This window comes from Myotis brandtii, unplaced genomic scaffold, assembly GCF_000412655.1.
Source record: "Myotis brandtii unplaced genomic scaffold, ASM41265v1 scaffold561, whole genome shotgun sequence".
Classification (NCBI taxonomy): domain Eukaryota; kingdom Metazoa; phylum Chordata; class Mammalia; order Chiroptera; family Vespertilionidae; genus Myotis; species Myotis brandtii.
In genome coordinates, this window is record NW_005370085.1 from 1,007,106 (window position 1) to 1,023,631 (window position 16,526).

Consider the following 16,526-nt stretch of genomic DNA (forward strand, 5'->3'; position numbering starts at 1 on the left):
TTTTTTTTTAAATATATTTTATTGATTTTTTACAGAGAGGAAGGGAGAGGGATAGAGAGGTAGAAACATCAATGAGAGAGAAACATTGATCAGCTGCCTCCTGCACACCTCCCACTGGGGATGTGCCCGCAACCAAGGTACATGCCCTTGACCGGAATCGAACCCGGGACCCTTCAGTCCGCAGGCCGACGCTCTGTCCACTGAGCCAAACCGGTCAGGGCCATTCTACTTATTAATTCAATAAATATTTGAATGACTTCTGTATATCCAAAGCTTCTGAAGTGATGGTTCTTAAATGCAAATATTATTGTGATACTTTGTGCTTAAAATTCTAGAGCGGCTCGAAGGCAGTTCGGCACAGTGAGAGTGGATTTCATTGGACTCCCTTGGTTCAGATCTCTCCTTTATTGCCTTGATGTGTAACTTCAGGCCTCCCTAAGCCTCAGCCAGTCTCCTTATGTAGAGAGTCCAGAGTCTTCAAACAGAGAACACTTTCTTGATTTTTATCCCCTGTCTATTCATTTTCTTCTTACTAAGTCTATTATTATTGCAAACTGGAGCTTGAGTTTCTGAAAATAATACTGATTGCCTTCTTCCTCATAGAAAGAAAAGGTTCCTTATGAATGCACATATCTTAGGACCTTTGAAGCACTTGGTGAGAGATGAGTTTTTCCTCTGTGGAAATTAATGCTTTGCTCATTTCTGAAATTCTAAGGCAAAAATCTCTTCTCTTGTCCTTGGTCTTCTCTCTTGTTTTTCTTTTTAAAATAAATAAAATTGATAACACAAGCATTATCTCTGGAGCTGACTGTTCTTTGACTTGAGCTCTTCCTTCTTCGTGGTTTGAAATCATAAGGTCATCTTGGTCTGTAACTTTATAAATGGCAGGAGAAGTTCTCATTTGAATATTTGAATATGTTTATTGTTTTCAGAAGAAGTGAGGATAAGAGCCGTGATTATAAAGCTCATTCTGTTTGTCACTTGAAATTTTAAAAGGTTAAAGAATCAGTAGCATTGCCCTTTTCAAAGATTTAAGCTCCTCTGAATAGTAATGCTTGAAATGGAAGTAGTTAATAAATGCTAACAACTAAAGAAACCTTTAGTATAACTCCTTAGTCTGAGGAAACCATATTTTCAGAACGATATGCATTTATGTCGTCAATATATTTGTTAAGGTATTGGGTATCTTTCAAAGGTGATACTTGAGATTATTTTGTTGAATATCTAATTTTTTAAAGGAAATTTAACCTCTGACTTCCTCTTTGCTGTATTCTTCTGTCCCTCCCAGTGGCAGCATGGAACCTGCATTTCATAGAGGAGACCTTCTCTTCCTAACAAATCGAGTGGAAGATCCCATACGAGTGGGAGAAATTGTTGTTTTTAGAATAGAAGGAAGAGAGATTCCTATAGTCCATCGAGTCTTGAAGATTCATGAAAAGTATGTGCAAACTATATATTTTTTGTTTTAAAATATTTTTATCTTTTGGTGTTTACGGTATTTAATTTTGATAGCCTTAAGGTTTAAAACAGGGTGGAAACTCCTAGGTCCTTCTTTCAATTCATTTTTATGAATGTCTGCAGGCTTGGTGAATATTTGAAAACGAGATTGTTACTTATTAATTCCTTTCTTTCCCTGGAGGTTTTTCTTGGTTCCCAACCAGATCAGTAGCCCTGTATATTTCAAAGCAGTAAACAGCTTAATGGGCCTATTTGTCTACATAAGAACATTCCTTTCAGATGATACGGGCCTGGCGGTCACTATGAGCAACTTGCTTAAAATGGCATCAGTCTCATCAAGCACCAGAAATCGTTTTGCCTAACACTCCACCCCTCATGATCAGCTCTTATAATCTCACATGCCCCTGTCTTCCGGAACGGTCCCTAAGCCTCGGAGGGGATAGAGGAACACAGCTGTCATTTTTTGTGACATCAGTTGTCCACATGGTAGACAAAGGCCACAAGAACAGTGTACTGTTATTCTGTGTGTGTGTGTGTGTGTGTGTGTGTGTGTGTGTGTGTGTGATGTACATAACCCGTGTGTGTGTGTATGTGATGTACATAACCCCCTCCCCCATATGACATAAAGGTTAACCCCAAATAGAATCTTCTGATATAATCAATGAGGAAGCCCCAATCTTTAAAAAAAAAAAAATTTTAAGGTAGTCTAACAGACATTTCAAATAAGAGTAAATATACCAACTTTTCCAAATTCCATAGAAAATTTCTAAAATCGAAGTTGCTCTTTTAAATGTAGATACTTGCATTTTTGAATTAAAAAGGACGTATGTTAAACCTTTAGAGTCACGTGGGGTTGAGGGGGAGCCTAAGAATGAGCAAATACTTCACCTCTGGGTTTCAGATTCTTGATCTGTAATATAGAAAGTTTTAGGAAAGTGCTTTATGAGGTCTCTGAGTTCTAAGCCTTCAAATCTGTGGTATTTCTAGTTCAGGAAAACTTTTTGAGAAGGGTAGGAAGGAAAGAAATGAAGGAAAAAGCAGGTGTCCTGGAGGATGCACAGAGGGGAAGTGAAATGGTGGGGGTCATGTAGGTTCTTGAGTATGAGGGAGCCCTAAATAAATATTCCTGTTCGACCACCTCCAGCATAGTTTATCTTCTCCACCTAAAGACGAGGCAACTGTCGGTTGTTGATTTTTGCAAATCCCCATAAACATCCCAGTTTAGAAGAGTTTTCTTCACTATAGAATAAAGATCTGACTGCTCTTTTTTCAGAATCGAGTATATATTTTGAAAGAGATAATTTTTAAATGGCATTCTATTGTTAACAAGGAAGGGCTAACTACATTTTTTTGGAATTTATTTTGGAATTGCAAAGGTTTATTCAGAATGGGTAGCATTTTCCAGATTCTTCGATTGAGTTTGGGGTGTTTGTTCTCAGCACTGCCTGTTGTGGACAAAGCTGAACCAACTTTCCCCAGAGTTTGTCAGAGAAAATCAATTTAGACCAGTGATTCCCAAAGTGGGCGCTGCAGCGATCCAGGGGGGGCGGTGATGGCCACAGGTGCATTTGGGGGCGATGAGTAACTGCTATTAAAATTTTAAAAAAATTAATTTCCAGGGGCTGAGTAATATTTTTTCTGGAAAGGGGGCGGTAGGCCAAATAAGTTTGGGAACCACTGATTTAGACCATGGCCCTGCTTTGGGTAGAGCAAATACTGTCCATTTTTATATGTGATCCTTTGAAATCCAGTGACTTTTTTGTTTGTTTTTGTTTTTCATTCTTTGTTGTTTAAAGTATTACATATAATATTACATATGTCTCCTTTTTCCAGTGAGTTTTTAAATTTTAAAACAGTTCATCTTGTTTCAGGGCAAGTTCATTGACAGATGTTATATCAACTACAGATTCCTTAAATTTTAAAAGTAATTAAAAAAAACCACTATTTTTTATTGATTTCAGAATGGAAGGGAGAGGGAGAGAGAAACATCAATGATGAGAGAGAATCATGGATCAGCTGCTTCCTGCACGCCCCCCACTGGGGATGGAGCCCACAATCCAGGCATGTGTCCTGACTGGGAATCCAACTGTGACCTCTAGTTCATAGGTTGACACTGAACCACTGAGCCACACTTGCCGGCCTTAAAAGTAATTTTTATCATATTTTTGAATATTTTACGATGTGTCATACTGTGTAATCTGTGCGGTTTGGTGATTTCTTTCAGACTCTTGAGATGCCTTCAACTTGCATGACTGTTTAAAAAGCAGATGCTATTAATATTCTAAAGTTTCCCATTTCCTCCTTTGTTTCACAGAGACTAAAATACCTGGTTGTAATAATCATCTGATTTAATGGTAGCGGCATTGTTCTTAAATATAGGACCCAATGACAAACACAATGGATTAAGTCTTGTGTAGTCAGTCTGTCCTGGGTGTTTTCAGGCTGGTTTTTGCACTGTTGTTCATTTCTTTCAGAAGCAATAACATCCTGAGCTTTAAGAAGACTAGAGGTAGGAATTGTTCAACTGACCTCTCTCTTCTATTTATTCCTCCCTTCCTCCCCCACCTGCTTCTTCTGTAAGGTGCCTTTGCAAATCTGAATAGCATATAAAGCTCTTTTTTCATGTATCTCCATCTTTTTTTTTTTTTAATATATTTTATTGATTTTTTACAGAGAGGAAGGGAGAGAGATAGAGAGTTAGAAACATCGATGAGTGAGAAACATCGATCAGCTGCCTCCTGCACATCTCCTACTGGGGATGTGCCCGCAACCCAGGTACATGCCCTTGACCGGAATCGAACCTGGGACCTTTCAGTCCGCAGGCTGACGCTCTATCCACTGAGCCAAACCAGTTTCGGCCATGTATCTCCATCTTATGAACATTCTTATTACATGTGTATTGTTATACATGATGCTGTGTAAATTGAAAAAATACAGAAAACAAAATCACATGTAATCCTAGCACCCAGAGATAATGTTAAATTCGGAGTAAACCTCTTTTTGTTTTATAAGCACACTGCATAGTTTTTTGTTTTGTTTTTTAATATATTTTTATTGATTTCAGAGAGGAAGGGAAAGGGAGAGACAGAAACATCAGTGATGAGAGATCAGCTGCCTCCTGCACGCCCTGCACTGGGGATTGAGCCTACAGCTTGGGCATGTGCCCTTGACCGGAATCGAACCTGAGACCCCTCAGTCCACAGGCCAACGCTCTGTCCACTGAGCCAAACCAGCTAGGGCCACATTGCATAGTTTATCTTTAACTTTCTATGAAGTGATTATTTCCTCCTTCCTACCATCGCAGTATTATGATGGTTAAATTAAATTGTAAGTGTGTTGCACTCCTTAGAGGTGGATAATGTTAAATATTTGGTCCCTGTACTAGCAAGGGGAAAGTTTGATATTAATGTATCGTCGGCCAGTATTTTGGGCCTGTGAGTTGTGAGGTACTGGAGTCTGTCTAATAGGAGCTGGTTGCCACCAGAGAACATTCGTTACACCGTTAAGTAGATGAAGGAGACCTTCCTTTTGCGAGCAGCTATAGTGGTCTCACCCGACTGTGTCGGGGCAGCGGGCAGAGGCGGAGGAGATTGGGTCTGCTTGGTGGGTTGCTTGGTAAATCAACTATTTGGAAATAACCCACATCTCCCATAGCATCCCTTTCCCTTCCTGGGAAGTCTCCCGTGTCCCAATCATCCTCTCCTATTTGGTTTTACTTTTCTGCCCCGGTGTTGTTGCTATCTTCATGGTTGAACTGACTCGCTTCCTACGGCTCCTGGCGTCCACGCTTGCAGCTCGCCCCTCTTGGCACCGGTCCTCTTACCCGCCAGCATTTTTCAGACGTTCTTTCCTTTACGGAGTTGTCAGCTGCACGTTATTTTTCTCTGCATACATTTGCATTTTTTCTTATTGGAACCTCATTTTTAATGTGACTGTTTGCACCTCGCTGTTTTTGGTGTTTGCAACGCCTCCCAATTTAGTTTCATCTGCAGATTTAGTGTCTAGTGAGCCAGTTTTTGGCTTAGCATCTCAGTGAATACTAGTCAGTAGGAGTCTGGAGCTAATTTTCTTCTTTCTAGTATGGTGGCTAACCCAGACTCACTTGAACTAATTTTAAGATGGTTTTTATCAACTATAAAATGTACTTTGCTTTCAGTTAAAATGTAAAGTTACTAGAAACCTCATGGTTTATTTTATTTTAATATATTTTTATTGATTTCGGAGAGGGAGAGAGAGAGAGAAACATAAATGATGAGAGAATCATTGATTGGCTGCCTCCTGCAGGCCATCTGCTGGGGATCGAACTATGACTCATGGTTCATAGGTCAATGCTCAACAGTTGAGCCACACCAGCCAGGCCCGCATGGTTCTTTAGAAGAATTAAACTAGTAAGTTTCTGATTAAGTAAGATACTGTTATTTTTGCTCTTTTTTTTTTAATATGGAGAATTTCTAACGTGCATAAAAGTAGACGAAACAGTACAGTGAACTCCCAAAAGCCTGTTACCCAGTCCCAATAATTATTTTTTTAAAATACAGTTTTATTGATTTCAGAGAGGAAGAGGGAGAGAGAGAAACATCAATGATGAGAATCATTGATCGGCTGCCTCCTGCATGCCCCCTAGTGAGGATGGAGCAACCTGGGCATGTGCCCTTGACTGGAATCGAACCCAGGACTCTATCCACTGAGCCAAACTAGCTAGGACCCAATAATTATTAATTTATGGCTAATTCTGCCCCACCCACACTAACACTTTTTCCCCTGTCCTGCATTTTGAATCAAATCATAGATATCACGTCATGTCATAGGTAAATATTTTAGTAAATGTTTGTGAAATATAATCAGTGAGCTTTTTTAACAGTTTGAATCCAGATTCAGATAAAGGTCCTCCGTTGAAATTGGTCGATATGGCTTTATAGTGTCTTTTATTTAATATGTAAATTCCTTTTCCAACATTTTGTTCTTTGCAATTTATTGGTTAAAGAAACTGGGTCATTCTGTTTTACATAACCTTCATTTTGCCTGTAGGGTAGTTTAATGTGTTCCTTTGCTCTGTGTATTTCAAAAATATTAGTGGTTTGTCTTTGTTTTAATATAAAAATGAGATTATTGTGCATATACTATTTTATAATCTTTTCTTCACTTAATACAGTTTGTATGATCGTCAATGCATTAAATAGTCTTCTGTAACATTGTCCTTAATGCTTGTTTAGTATTTCAACTCCTGAATGTTAAACTTTTAGCTTGTTTCCAGTTTTACCCTATTATAAACTACGTGGCTATAAACATCCTTTTAGCTAAATAAATAATTCTTTTTGATCTTGGGAATGGTGATTAAAATACCACAGTTCCACAGGAATTTTTGGTTAACAAGAGCAAATTTTATGCTTTGAAATGACATCGAGGTATTTGATGACTTGGTTTTCTCTTATTCTTTTAAGGCAAAATGGACATATCAAGTTTTTGACCAAAGGAGACAATAATGCGGTTGATGACCGAGGCCTCTATAAACAAGGACAACATTGGCTAGAGAAAAAAGATGTTGTGGGGAGAGCGAGGGGGTAAGTATAGAGGGAGCACTTTTCACGTCTCTTGAAACCTGGCCCCCTCAATCATATCACTGATCCTACACAATTGACATAATGGTTGGGTCCTGGTTCTGTCAAATCACCTTGTATCCTCTGAAAAGGTGGGCTAATTAAATGCTCTAAAGCTTTGGGTAGCCCTGGCCAGTTTTGCTCAGTGGATAGAGCGTCGGCCTGCGGACTGAAGGGTCTCAGGTTCGATTCTGGCCAAGGGCACATGCCTGGGTTGCAGGCTCGATCCCCAGTAGGGGGCGTGCAGGAGGCAGCCGATCCATGATTCTCTCATCATTGATGTTTCTATCTCTCTCTCCCTCTTCCTTCCTCTCTGAAATCAATAAAGAAATATATTTTTAAAAAATAAAGCTTCTGGTATACTGCACCGGAAGGGCGGAAAGGGAAACAGTAAAAGAATAGAATATTAGTGATGAGATGACGAATTGGAGTGTCGGTGTTAAAAATTCATTTGTTTAATCCAGTCAAGAAATGTTATTGGGCACCACCCATGGACTCTGATGTTTGTACTCTGCTGGGCTCTGGGGATCCCCAGCAGTTTTAATCCCGCTTCATGAAACTTACATTTTTTAAGTATTTACTGAATCAGCATCTTAAAGCGTTCATCTAAATTAACTTGTTCATATTAATTTACACCATACTGTTTTATTTCTGGTCTTGAAATTATTGAGGTCAAATGAAATTTACAAGTTATATTAAGCCTGTTTATTTCAGATTTTAACAGGAGAACAAATCAGTGGAGGACAGGAATTGTAAGTGATTGGTATGAGGAAGTATGGGATTGTAACTACCTTCATGTTTTTAATAATATTAACAATAACTGACATTTCTTAGGGCTTACTATATGCCAGCGATTCATTCTAAGTGCTTTGCAAGTATTACCTTTTTTTAACCTCAGAACGACCCTAACATTTCCATTCTGTAGATGAGGAAACAGGCGAGTTGGTTGCTTGTCTGAGGTCACCTGGTGGTAAGTGGCCGATGACCTCGGAGCCCACTTTCTCAACCATCGCACCCGAATCACAGGCATCACAGCTCTGAGACGGGTAGCTGCTGGCTCGAAGTGTTCAGAGGCCACGTGACACTCTGACCTGTGAGAGCACCTGCTCCTCTCACCTGGGCCGGACAGTGTGAACTCAGAGTGGTTCCTCTAGCGCAGCGATTTTCAACCTTTCCACCTCACGGCACACACAAACGAATCGATAGAATTCTGCGGCACACCCAAAAATACATCATATTTCTTGCCAATCTGACAAAAAATAGGTATAATTTTGACTCATTCACAAGGGATGAATTGTTGCCTGTTGTCATTTTTTTATTTGACAGTCTAAGGGCAAAGAGATCAATGCCTCTGACTAAATAATCAGGTATTGCATGTTTTTAAAATTCTTGCAGCACACCACTTGAAAATCGCTGCTCTGTTGAACGGGCCACCACGCTGAGGAGCTCGGGTCCCAGAGAGAATTAAGTGCGAGTTATTAAGTGAGAGCTGCCACAGTTGCAGCGTGAGGTTGCTCAGTTTGGGGAAGAGAGATCTCATCAGAATAAGCACCTGCAGTGCTGGGGGCTTTCTGCGCATGCCGCCAGTTCCCGGGAGCTTCATTCCCATGGAGAGCCAGACGTACCTTTACCATCCACATAGGATCATCCGTGTTCCTGAGCAATCATTGTCCCCGTCTCTCTGTTCCCAAGACGCTGCTATTATGGTTATTCAGACTCATCAACCTCTTTGAGTCTTTTTGTTTTCAGATTCATGTAGAAACATAAGGAAAAAATAGTCATCAAAAAGCAAAGTCACTTTTCTTCTGCTCCCCCTCCATAAATATTTAACTTTTTGATATATATTTTTTAGCCTTTATGTATAAAGAGGTAGATCTGAGTGTGTGTGTGCGCGCGCACACACACTCACACGCGTGCACGCATACTGAAAACAGTTTGTGTACAGGCAAAGAATGGCCACAGTTTATAACCTTTTTTCATCCCCCAGAATTATCAGTATCTTTACAAATAAAAATTTATTCCCATATCATCATTTTCAAAGCTGTATGGTTTTCCTCTGTGGATAGACCACATTTTTAGTTAGACAGTCTCCTGCTGTTAGACGCTTTGATTTTTTTTCCCATTTTTAAAAATTATGAACGATGTTAGGATGAGCATTCTTTTTTATTTTTTTATTTTATTGATTTTTTACAGAGTGGAAGGGAGAGGGATAGAGAGTTAGAAACATCGATGAGAGAGAAACATCGATCAGCTGCCTCCTGCACGCCCCCTACTGGGGATGTGCCCACAACCAAGGTACTATATGCCCTTGACTGGAATTGAACCTGGGACCCTTCAGTCCGCAGGCCGACGCTCTATCCACTGAGCCAAACCTGTCAGGGCAGGATGAGCATTCTTGTTACATATATTTCAGTGCTTCTGCCCGGTCATTTCTTCAGTCAGTTCTCAGAGGTGACGCGTAAGGCTTTTGATAAATTTTGCCACAGCGTCTTATTTGTACTCCTACGAGTATGACAGTGTTCCTTCATCTGGGTCTTCATCATTAGGTGCTTAATGCAGCTCTGTTTGCTCACTTGGGCCCCTGTTTGCATAAAAGATGCATCACCCTGTCTGAACTATACACTGTGTTATTGCAAAAATTCCAACATTGAAGATACAGACCTCTCTGTGGCTTTAATTTAAAAAAAAAAATGAAATAGCCCGGTACTCTCTGAAGTAAGTAACTTTCCGGAGGCATGAACAGCTGGGCATGAACAGCAGGGCACAGGATCTTAACTGCACAAATTCACTTTCCACTGATTATGCCACCACTTACCTTGACACTTACGGGGGCATGTCACCTCCTTCTGTGGAAATTGTGTTTATAAAACCCTAAACTGATATTTCAGAGTCACACTGTACCAGACCTTGAGGCTAGAGCTTTCTCGCAGATCATTCTGTAACTGTGGTACAAATGTCTTCATGCATTAAAAACAATACCTTTTTCAAACAGCTGCCTGCACACAAAAAATTTTACTCTTTCAAGCCCAAGGCCCAAATAAAACAAGTTTAAAAAACGTTGTTGAGATATAATCCATATATTGAGGTATAAAATTCATCATTTTAAAGTGTACAATTCATTGGGTTTCATTATATTCACAAGGTGTGCACAGCCATCACCACTGTCTAATTCCAGAACGTTTCCAGAAGGAAAACTCTGTACTCATTTGCAGTCACTCCCCATCCCCTTTTCCCTGCAGCCCCTGGCAACCACTAATCTTTCTGTCTCTATGGTTTGCCTGTTCTGGACATTTTATATAAACAGAGTCTTAATCTTACACTAGGCAGTCTTTTACATCTGGCTTCTTTCACGTAGCATAGTGTTTTCAAGGTTCATTCATGTTGTAACATGTAGTAAAAACAATTTTAGAAAATGAAACCAGCCTTAGCCAGTTTGGCCCAGTGGTTAGAGTGTCGGCCTGCCAACTGAAGGGTCCTGGGTTCAATTCCAATCAAGGGCATGTGCCTCGGTTGCAGGCTGGATCCCTGTGCAGGAGACAATCAATCAATGTGTCTTTCACATTGATCTTTCTCTTTTCTCTCTCTTTGTCTCTCTCCCTTCCTTCCACTCTGTCTAAAAATCAGTGGGAAAAATATTGTTGGGTGAGGATTAACAAAAAAGAAAATTAAATTAATACTGAACCAACTAGGTATTTAATAGGGGTGATTCTTCCTAAATTCAGGGAGGGAGTTGAAAACCACAAGAGGACCTGTTACTCAAAGAAGAGTTGACAACAACAGGAGAAAGAGAGAAGGCTGGTGGGTCAGGGAATAGAGAGATCTTGACATTGAAAAGAGGAATAGCCGTAGCAGATTTGGTTCAGTAGATAGAGCGTCAGCCTGCGGACTGAAAGGTCCTGGGTTCGATTCTGGTCAAGGGCATATGCTCAGGTTGTGGTCTCAATCCCCAGTAGGGGGCGTGCAGGAAGCTGATCAATTCTTTCTCATCATTGATGTTTCTATTTCTTTCCCTCTCCCTCCCTCTCTGAAATCAATAAAAATATAAAAGAAAAGAGGAATAAAAATATAAGGAAGGAACAGAGTAATTGAGCTCTCTATTGGCTGAACTCAGTTTCATGGATGAGGCTTTTGAAATATACTCTATACTTAACTTGAAACAGATCATTTTGGGGTAGCAACAGTGAATCCTTTTAAGTCAGCTATGGTGGTCCAGACTTCCCAGATATAGATCCCTTGTAACATCTGACAAAAGTATCTTCTGCCACAACCTCAGCAGCTACTTCTTCCTTCTGAGGCTACTTCCTGGGATCAGCACCCGGGACTTCCATATCTTTACACTCTGCCTTATAGATGGTGACTCGGCACAGGCTGGTGTTGGAGGTGGCCTCGTGGGTAGCATCTGGTTTAGTTATGTTAAACCTTCTCCTGCTTTTTACCAACTCTGCTTTAGCAGACTTTATCTGTGCAGGGAGGAAAAAAGCGCATCTGATTTGAATTGAAGGTGACTGCTGATAGCATTGTGCACTCTTTGCTGTCTCTGTCCAGGGAGGGAAACAGTGATAGGGATCATTAAGTCCTTTGTTTGACTTCGGACTGCCTGTCATAGGCTATCTTATGTTTGGTTATATGACTCCCAAAGATCAAGGTGCTTCCATTTCACTCAGGGTAGCAAAGAGAAACCAACCTTAGGGGAAAGAATGTGTCCATGGAAAACTCCCAGGCAAGACTATGTGATTACTGGAAGCCACAGGTTGTGGTGGTTTGAGCATCAGTATTATTGTAAGGAGGTAACAGCGGAAATATCTACCCATGAGAATGGTTGCTGACTGATCTTCAGATTAGAATTAGCAGCCTGATACTGTCTTCATAGAAATCGCAGATGCTTTCATTGCTTTTAATCTGCATTTTACCATCAGGCATTTGCCTTTACATTCTTAAATTAGGTGATTTACCTTTACGGAGAGCTGTTGCTTTCATGAAGGTGTTGTAAATGAGACACAAGAGATTACATTAAAGAGTTGTTACATTAAAAAGAAAATAATGTGCATTAAAAAATACAGAGAACCGCCCTAGCCGGTTTGGCTCAGTGGATAGAGGGTCGGCCTGCGAACTGAAAGGTCCCAGGTTCAATTCCGGTCAGGGGCACATGCCCGGGTTGTGGGCTCGATCCCCAGTGGGAGACTTGGAGGAGGCAGCCGGTCCATGATTCTCTCTCATCATGGATGTTTCTATCTCTTTCCCTCTTCCTATCTCTCTGAAATCAATAAAAAATATATTAAAAAATAAGATACAGATACCCTCTCTCTGCCCTCCTAGCTTAGCTGTGCCATTCTGTACTGACTGTTATTTTCTGCTCTTAGAGGTTGTCCCAGGGGTGGAAACTAAAGTGTGGGCCCTCCAAGGGGATAATATTTGCCACCACATGTCTGTTCCATGCATGTCATGTGCTAGAGCATGCTTCTTGTACTTCGGTGTGCAGAGGCATCATTAGGGCCCACCTTCCAGAGGTGCTCCGACTCAGTAAATCTGGAAAAGATACAATGATCTGCATTGTTTAATGTTTTCATTGATTTCAGAGAGAGGAAGTGAGAGAGATAGAAACGTCAATGATTGGCTGCCTCCTGCACACCCCCTACTGGGATCAAGCCTGCAACCCGGGCATATGCCTTGACCCGGAATCGAACCATGACCCTCCTGGTTCATAGGTCGACGCTCAACCACTGAGCCACACCGACTGGGCATGATCTGCATTTTTAACAAGCTATTCCAGTGATTCCGAAAGAGGAAGTCTAGGTTTTAAGGAACATCAACTTGCCCTAGCTAGTTTGGCTCAATGGATAGAGCGTTGGCCTGTGGACTGAAGGGTCCCAGGTTTGATTCCAGCCCAGGGTACATGCCTGGGTTACAGGCTTGATCCCCAGTAGGGGGCGTGCAGGAGGCAGCCAATCAATGATTCTCTCTCATCATTGATGTTTCTCTCTCTCCCTCTCCCTTCCTCTCTAAAATCAATAAAATATATTTTACAAAAAAGAAAAGAAACATCAGTTTGTGGTCATCAAAGTCAAATGCTGCAGAATAAAGGAAAGTTGGAGCTGAGACTGGTCTGCTGCATACAGTGATTTTAGCTGTTCTAGAAAGTTCCAGGATTAAGAGAGGCAAAGCCAGATTACAGGTGGTTAATAAAGGAGAGGTGAGGAAATCGTAAGTACTGGACGAGGGCTCTTACACTCACTTTCCGGACACTTAGCATGAAGTACCTTGTAAGGTTCTGGCTGTGTTTACCTTGTCTCCCCAACTACTTTGACAGTCCCTAAAGGTTATGAGGACAACCCAGCCCCCAGCACTGAGTCAGCAGGTAGAATTAGAGTCACCAAATAGATGCCTAAGACTCGGATCCGGTACTGGTTCTGCGCAGGAGCCACGTGCCGTGGGCCTGACCACCTGTTTCCTCATCTATAGAATGGCCATGTTCCTAACTTCCCTATCACTGGGCTGTTGAAAGGATCTATAGGACGACGGTATATACAAATGGACTCTGTGAACTGAAAATTAATTTTCTGTGGAAGATACTGAGAATGCTCAGTAAATAATAACTACATAGGAAGTTCTTGACAATCAATTTTTTCTTTGTTTCTTTGTTTAGATTTGTTCCTTATATTGGGATTGTGACAATCCTCATGAATGACTATCCTAAGTTTAAGGTAAGACCCTGTACTTTATGTCTTTGGATCTATTTTTGTTTTTGGGTTTTTTTGTTGTTGTTGTTCATTAGAGACAGAAGCATCGAACAGACCGTCAAACCTCAAAGGGAAGGCAGGGGAGGGAGGGCAGGTGGGAAGAGATCAACCAATGAACTTGTGTGCATATATGCATAACCCGTGGACACAGACAATTGGGGGGTGAAGGCCTGGGGTGGGGACCAGGGGCGGGCTGGGAGAGGTCACCGGGGGAGAGAGGTCTGTAATACTTTCAGCAATAAGGACTTAAAAAAAAGATCATGTACTTTATGTTTCATTAAAAATGTGATCTTTTGCTCAATTTTGGGAACTAATTAAATGGACCCTTAAAAGAGAAGACTAATTGGGTAGTTGAATGTTGTATTCTGGTCACAAAGGCCAGTTTATTTGTTAGGTCTGAGGACTCGAGAGCCCGTACGCTCCCCTGACTGGCTGTTTCTCTTCCAGTATGCAGTACTCTTTCTGCTGGGCCTATTCGTGCTGGTTCATCGTGAGTAAGAAGCTGCCTTGCTGTTCCTGGGAGGTGCCGTACTTTGTGTTACTGATGTTTGCAGTAGATGTTGGTCTGTGGCTGGCGGAGTGGCGCGTACACATGCTGGCCCCTCCTGGTAGCACTGGTTTGCATTCGTTTATGTTCCCACCCAGAGTCTGTATGGGCAGGTGTGCGTGCCCCACTGGGCGCTCTCCAGGGGACTCTCAATCACAGGATTTCATATGTTGTCATTGTCCCACTTTCGCATTTTTGTACATCAGTGGATTTTTTATATTAAAAGGTTGAGCCAAAGCCCCCAGTGTTTGTATTTTGAAGCCAAGCTTCACTTCTAAAGTGCCTACAGAGTCTGTAAGGAACACGCAGCTCTGCCTGAGTTTGAAGCCACCGTTCCTCCTTCTAATGGGAATGGCGCATACGGAGGTGGTCGGAAGTTTTAACGTTTTAAAATGTTAAATAAAAGACTTTGCATATTGAACCCTTTATCCCTGACTTGTGTTTGTCGGGAAAGCTTTCTGCAGTTTGCCTTTCAGTTCTGGTTCCCAGCGCCCCCTGGGGAGATAAAGGCTGCCATGTGACCAGTCCTTGCGCTATGAAGATTGTCCTCACACTACCAACTGTTTCTTTGTTTGTTGTGTTTCTTTTTGTTTTTGTGATGTCAGAGTGGCCACTGACGTTCATAGGAAGTCTCTTAGTCACAAAATTCTTCACCGGGGTGTGACTCAGTCGGGTGTAAACCCAGCTAGTGCTGCTTAAAGGTCCAGAAAGTCTCACTCTGCTGTAGACTCCTAACCTTTTCCACACTTGACACATTTGCAGCCCTATCTGCCTGGAGGCGGGAGGCGGGAGGAGGGAGGTGCTGGAGGGCAAGCACGTCTCCTTTAAACCAGGATTTGCCTGGACCTTAAGTTCCTGGCTTTGCTCTGCAAATCTTAGGAGACAAGGTTTCCAGTATCGAAAGCAAAGCCAGATGTTTCCTCTTTTACTATCGAGGCAGTTAGAGTAGGGTAAGCCATTGTGTTTGAATCACAAAATACTCTTAATTCCTTGTTCTCTTCTTTTTTTAATATTAAACATCAATGATGAGAATCATTGAGTGGCTGCCTCCTGCACGCCCCCTACTGGGGGGGATTGAGCCCGCAACCCAGGCATGTGCCCTTGGCTGGAATTGAACCTGGGACCCTTTAGTCTGCAGGCCGACGCTCTGTCCACTGAGCCAAATCAGATAGGGCTCCTTGTTTTCTTCTTATATTAATGTGAAATCTCAAAGTAAGCAAGTTTTCTGTGTTGGGCTAAATGCACTCTTTCTCTATTTGTTCCACTAAAGTGGGAATCAGTTCATACTTGAATGCTAATGGAATGGGAATAGGGACAATTGATCTTCTGAAGGCCTCCCCTGTGGAGAACAGTGCCATCCTGAAGCCATTAACAAGGCTTTAGCCTTCAAGCTTTGGATATGGGCTCTTAATGAGCCCAACAGAGGGAGAAACTTGGCAAGTCGCAGCTAACAAGTGCTTCCTTGGACCTGTCTGGGAGGCCTCTGTTTTCTCATGAGCCCAGCAGAGCAGAGCGCCGTAAAATAGCCCCGGGTGTGGATGGCACAAAATGGCTACTTCCCTCACTTTTCCCTCCTCGTGGCCTGCAGAGGCTGGGGAGCTGCTCCCAGCATTCGTGCCCTGGCTGTTTACAAACCAGGACTCCTCTGGGACCCCAGCTGCCCGAGGGTAAACTACCTTGTCCTCTCACCCTCCGCAGTCCAGCTTTCTCCTCATATACTCATGGGGAAGAAAACGTTAATATTTTTTCTCACTTGCATACTTTCACACCCACTTTTGTGAAATTACTGTTTTTCTTCCTTTGCTGGATGCTGTAGTTGGAAGCAACAACTACATTTCCCTGAAAAGTAATCAAATCATGTATTAATATTGAATTGCTCTACTAGTCAATAATAAAAATATATGGCAACAGGTATTCTTTTCCCAGTTTTTATATTCTCTAGTTTAGTGCTAAAGCATAGGACTTAAAACTGGGAGGTTGTATTTGTAAGTATAATGAAAAGCTCTTTGAAAATGTAAGAACTACCAGAGATGTTTAATTTAGTGTTTTAATGGAATTATAAGCGCTCTGAAATCTGGGAAGGCTTACTAGTATCCATTACGAGTGAACGGAATCAAAAAGAATAAGAATCAATAAAACTTCAAATGAGAATTTGATAATGGGATCATCTCTTGGCTGTTACTCATC

At 41.6% G+C, this 16,526-nt stretch overlaps 1 protein-coding gene across 2 annotated transcripts in view; it reads left to right on the forward strand.

The window, feature by feature from the left end:
- Positions 1-14,760, forward strand: part of SEC11A (SEC11 homolog A, signal peptidase complex subunit) — a 30,598-nt gene extending 15,838 nt beyond the window's left edge. The window contains exons 3-6 of one of the 2 annotated variants that reach the window (XM_005878474.2): positions 1,289-1,438; positions 6,900-7,019; positions 13,699-13,756; positions 14,240-14,760. In XM_005878474.2, coding sequence (XP_005878536.1) covers positions 1,289-1,438; positions 6,900-7,019; positions 13,699-13,756; positions 14,240-14,290 — 379 coding nt within the window. In that variant the 3' untranslated portion in view covers positions 14,291-14,760. Of the gene's footprint in view, positions 1-1,288; positions 1,439-6,899; positions 7,020-7,769; positions 7,808-13,698; positions 13,757-14,239 lie in introns of those variants that run through there. The other variant, XM_005878475.2, reaches the window with a different exon arrangement.
- Positions 14,761-16,526: the final 1,766 nt, after the last annotated feature.